The sequence below is a fragment of the Cervus canadensis genome, chromosome 3 (assembly GCF_019320065.1).
Source record: "Cervus canadensis isolate Bull #8, Minnesota chromosome 3, ASM1932006v1, whole genome shotgun sequence".
NCBI classification, from domain to species: Eukaryota; Metazoa; Chordata; class Mammalia; order Artiodactyla; family Cervidae; genus Cervus; species Cervus canadensis.
The window spans coordinates 100,706,152-100,711,155 of NC_057388.1; the positions used below are offsets into that span (position 1 = coordinate 100,706,152).

The window sequence follows — 5,004 nt, forward strand, 5'->3', positions numbered from 1 at the left end:
CAACCTCTGCTGGGCAGCTCAGTTGCCCCTCTCAATTCAGAGCTGGTAGGATGTACTGAGTGCCATCATTGTCAGTAAACTCCTACCTCCAAAGCCCTTCCTCCACAATGTGAAATTTCAATCCTTACGCTGTCAAACAGCCATGCCCTGGGATTGCTGAGGAGCTGGGAATGAAGTGGGTAGTGACTTGTTTGTTGTGGTTGGCGCGCAGAGAAAACCTACAAAAGGGACACTTGGATTTGAAAACAAAGACTCAAAATGCGCCATTCAGCCTGAAATCTGGGTCTGGAGGAGGTCAGAACAGAAAGAGCTGTTTTCAGCAACAGTGAAACACGAGAGGCTCCCTCCAGAACCAGTCTTCTCACTCATATCTGTCTCCGCCACGCGTACACCTCAAGGGGAGGGGCTAAAGCAATACCCTGAAGGTTAGCGAAAGGAAGTTTGTCCTCCTTCTGACCCAAATATTTCTATATCCTTATATCACCAATATTTGCCAAGGGAGAAGGGTTCCCGTCTCCACAGCACCACTCTAGATTCATTCTGTGGCAAAATGGATATAACATCATATGTACTTTGTGGTAGAAGGAGTCCAGGAAAATATGAAACACACAGAGACAAAGAGAAGCAGGATATTTTAAAACTTATGGCCATCTTTTCAAGAAATTTGCAGAAATATAGGAAAAGAACTAGGAAGAGCTGATGAAGAAATACAGTGCACATCTCTGCCTTTGAACTCATTATCCATCTATCTCACCCGCTCACACGCCCATTTCATTACTCCCCCAGGAAACACATTTTCAAGGTGAATTATAAACCAATATGGGTCCAATAGAACTTTCATGAAAATGTATGCTTTTCTTTTTCCTAGGTCTTCCCACATGCTCAGAATATGCTTTCTTGAGTTTACAGGGGAAGCAAATTGAAACAAACACTGTTTCTAGTCAGTACAGCTTGCATATCATTTCTACATTCCTTCTACTTCCATGGCCTGATCAGGAGTTGTACATTTTATTTCATTTTTGTAATGGAGACAATGGTAAGGGTAGCATTTTCTAGGTAACTGTCTAATCTAAAGTCAAGATCATACCATCTAAATTGAGAGAAGAGTTAATCCTTGAGGAGTTGACAGCAGCTTTTCACTCCATCTCGAAGGGCCTGTTTGACTTTATCATTCCGGAGAGTGAAGATGAAAGGGTTCAGCAAAGGGGTTAACACAGAAATCAGCAGGGAGACTATCTTGTTGTATTCAGCTGCCTGCGTTTGTTTGGGTTTCACAAACAGGAACAAGCAGCTTCCATAGCCAATGATGACAAAGGTGAAGTGGGAAGCACAGGTAGAGAAGGCTTTCCTGCGGCCAGAGGCAGTGGGGATCCTGAGGATGGTGGAGATGATGTAGGTGTAGGAAACAATTGTTGGAACCAGTGAGCCAATGATAATGAAAATAGCCATTAAAAACAGAACAAACTCTGTGAAAACAGTGTCATCACACGATAGTTTGAGCAACTGACCTCGGTCACAGAAAAAGTGGTCTAAGACGTTTGATTTGCAGAAGGTAAACTGAAATGTGGCATAGACTGGCCAGATTTCAGAAAGGAACCCGAACACCCATGACCCAATCACCACCGAGATGCAGGTGCGGCTGTTCATAATGGTGTTGTACCTCAGAGGGTTACAGACAGCCACGTACCGGTCCACAGCCATCACTCCCAACAGTGCAAACTCTGTGGTCCCCAGAGCAAGGTACACGAAGAGCTGGGCCACACATGCAGCCAGAGATATTGTCTGCATCCCAGGGAGCAGCAACCCCCAGAGCATCACGGGGACGATAATAGATGTTGTCAGCATTTCCAAGACAGAGAGATGACCAAGGAAGAAATACATGGGGGAATGTAGATGTTTATCAACACAGATAATCACGATGATGATGGTGTTCCCCATTATTGTCACTGAGTAGAAGAGAAAGAATACAGCAAAAAGAATGTGATGTAGTTCCTGGGACCCAGGGAACCCTAAAAGGCAGAATTCAGTGGCACTTGAGTGATTGCTCATCATTCAGCCCTTATTTCTGCTCCTTGGGAACCCTAGAGATGAAAAGAAAAGAAATGCTGCTCCACAAGGTCTTGCTCTCAAGAGAGAAGGACAGCCTAGGATGAGGAAACATTTCCAACCTGGGGACCAGGCTAGCTGCCCCTATGAGGATCCTCTGCACAAAGTCAGACCTAAATGCTGTCACCTCCGGTCCAGCTGAAAGTTCACTGCCTGCAATGGATGAAGATCCCATCCTCTCCACTTGTGTGAGGAACACCTCTCTTGTCTTTTTTCCCCTCCTTTCTCACAGGGCACAAAGGTTAAGCCTTGAAGGAGGCCAGTTTTGATGCTGAGCCAGTCCCTTAGATCCGGGGTTTGTTCTTTCCTCTTAGCTTACCTGTAGCAGATGATATAGTGACATTCCAGAGGATGTTCAAAATAGTGAATTTTATCCCACCCTTCATCCTGATGGGTATTACAGAGATCCCCTTGGGTTCAGCAGAGGAGAGGCAGAGGGTCCCGGAGCAACATCTCTGCTTTCCCCAGACTTTAAGATCTCTATGTTACAAATCAGGTAGTATTCCAAATGGAAACTCTGGAGCTTGGGATGACTTCCCTGAGCAGATTCTGTCTTCTTTTATGCCATTTCCCCCCGCAAAGTCTTGACAGGGAAGAAAGATGGTACCTGACTGTCACAAGTTTAGATCCAAGGTTCTCAGTTGCTCAGCGTGCCTGGATGTCTGCCCCTCACTTCATCTATCCCACCAGGCTAATTTCATCTCCTCAAAGCACTCTTTCCACTCACCTTCCCCCAAACGTGAAAGACCTCTTCATTCTTGACAGTTGGTTTTCTTCATAACATGTTACTATCTGACGTTATGTTATACATTCAACTTCTTACTTCACTCCTTCCTTTAACATTAAACAAACGCTGCAGTGAACACAGCAAACTAAAAATCCCTGTACTGCGGTGCTTATATTCAAGGAGAGAATGGAAACTATTCCATAAACAAGTATATAAAATAGTTTCCTCATCATGCCATAGAAAAATGAAACAAGGATGCAGGAGAGGAAATTCATTTATTTTGTTGAACTGTGACACTGGAATGTAAACTCCATGGAGGCAAGAAATGTCCTCTGTATATATTATAGATACATATACATAAACATTCTGGAGCCAAATAAATGCTGAAAACTTTTGGCAAATGATGAGTGAATGGACACAGGCTTTGTGACTGAATACCACATGGTCCTGGTCAGCGTAGAAAGGCCGTAGCTCTGAGGTCCTACTGTTCTCTGTTTGCCTGCCTTCCTCACATTACCGTTTTCCCTTCCTCTCATCCCTTCCTGAGACTTCCCCAATACCTCTGTCAATCTTACACTGATGGGAATCCAGGCTTCAAAGACAGAACCATTGGGAAATCTCAGGGGTCTGCTTCTCCCCAGGTTTCCGTAACCACCACTCAATGAAGACACACGAAAGGAGAGAGGAGCCTGCTGACCGACATCAGGAGCTGAGCCTGCAGGAGCGCCGGGTCAGAGAGGAGCTGACTCTGCCCTCTGCTCTGCAGCGGGATGAGGAGAGGAGCCCATTTCCCAGCTGCTCCCCTGCCCAGTCTTCAGACTCTCGGTGTCCTTCCTCTAGAAGGCAGCCAAGGCAGAACTCCCCATCCTCATCCTCTCCGACACGTCCCTTGTACAGGGGAACCCTGAGAAGACACTCACCTCGATGCACGGGCTCCTCTGCCACTCCTGACGCTCACTGGGGCTCGGGCAGGGCTGGTCCCGTCTGGCTCCTGCTGAGCTGAGCACAGGGGTCAGAGCTTCTTGGTGCTGCATCCATGCACGGTGAAGGAAAGTGTCCTCGGGAGGACTTAGGAAAAACTCCCAGAAATAACAGTGCTGTGGGGAGCTAAGGGTCTCTCTCTCCTTCTCTCCCACTTCCCTCCTTCCCAAGGGCACTTAGTCACTGAGGACCCTGATCTTAATTAGCCCAGGCTTAGGGCATCCAGTCTTGGGAGAGTAGAACAAACTTTTAGTCCTTCCCATCCCTGAGCAATTACTTTTCAGAAGTTTTTCAGCTTTTTGTTCAATGGGAAACCTAAAATCTCACCAGAGGCTTCTCAATACCAAGGTTGCCTTCTCAGAGGCCCGAAGTCTAGGTTCCCAGAAGATGTCTCAGACTCTGAGTAGGTCACCCCTTCTGCTCTTTGTCCTAAGCTCTTCCCAGGATTCTCTTAGATAATTGGAGTCAAAATGAGCTCCCTCTTCATCCAGCTATAGGAAGCTCCAACGATTAACTCAAAAATATACGCCAATGTTTAAAGAAAGCCTGCATTTGGATCTCAAATCTTAACTTCAGCAACCCCCCTCCCCCAAAGCCTATTTCTCCTTGGCTCATAATGCAGAGGCTACTGGTAATGACCCTGTCAGTTCAGTTGCTCAGTTGTGTCTGACTCTTTGCGACCCCATGAATCGCAGCACGCAAGGCCTCCCTGTCCATCACCAAGTTGCAGAGTTTACTCAAACTCATGCCCATCGAGTCGGTAATGCCATCCAGACATCTCATCCTCTGTCGCCCCCTTCTCCTCCTGCCCCCAATCCCTCCCAGCATCAGGGTTTTCCAGTGAGTCAACTCTTCACATGAGATGGCCAAAGTATTGGAGTTTCTGCTTCAGCATAAGTCCTTCCAATGAACACCCCGGACTGATCTCCTTTAGGATGGACTGGTTGGATCTCCTTGCAGTCCAAGGGACTCTCAAGAGTCTTCTCCAACACCACAGTTCAAAAGCATCAATTTTTCGGCGCTCAGTTTTCTTCACAGTCCAACTCTCACATCCATACATGACCACTGGAAAAACCATAGCCTTGACTAGATGGACCTTTGTTGGCAAAGTAATGTCTCTGCTTTTTAATATGCTATCTAGGTTGGTCATAACTTTCCTTCCAAGGAGTAAGCGTCTTTTAATTTCATGG

The 5,004-nt window shown here is 46.4% G+C and overlaps 1 protein-coding gene across 1 annotated transcript; it reads right to left on the reverse strand.

Moving 5' to 3' along the window:
* Window positions 1–1,107: 1,107 nt before the first annotated feature.
* LOC122437972 (olfactory receptor 9A4-like) lies at window positions 1,108–2,052 on the reverse strand. The gene has a single exon (XM_043462435.1). It carries the CDS (start codon window positions 2,050–2,052, stop codon window positions 1,108–1,110), a length of 945 nt encoding a protein of 314 aa, XP_043318370.1.
* Between the last annotated feature and the right edge of the window lie 2,952 nt (window positions 2,053–5,004).

Bases quoted from the DNA above. Each gene is read 5' to 3' on its own strand.
- LOC122437972 (XM_043462435.1), bottom strand. From the start codon at position 2,052: ATGATGAGCAATCACTCAAGTGCCACTGAATTCTGCCTTTTAGGGTTC.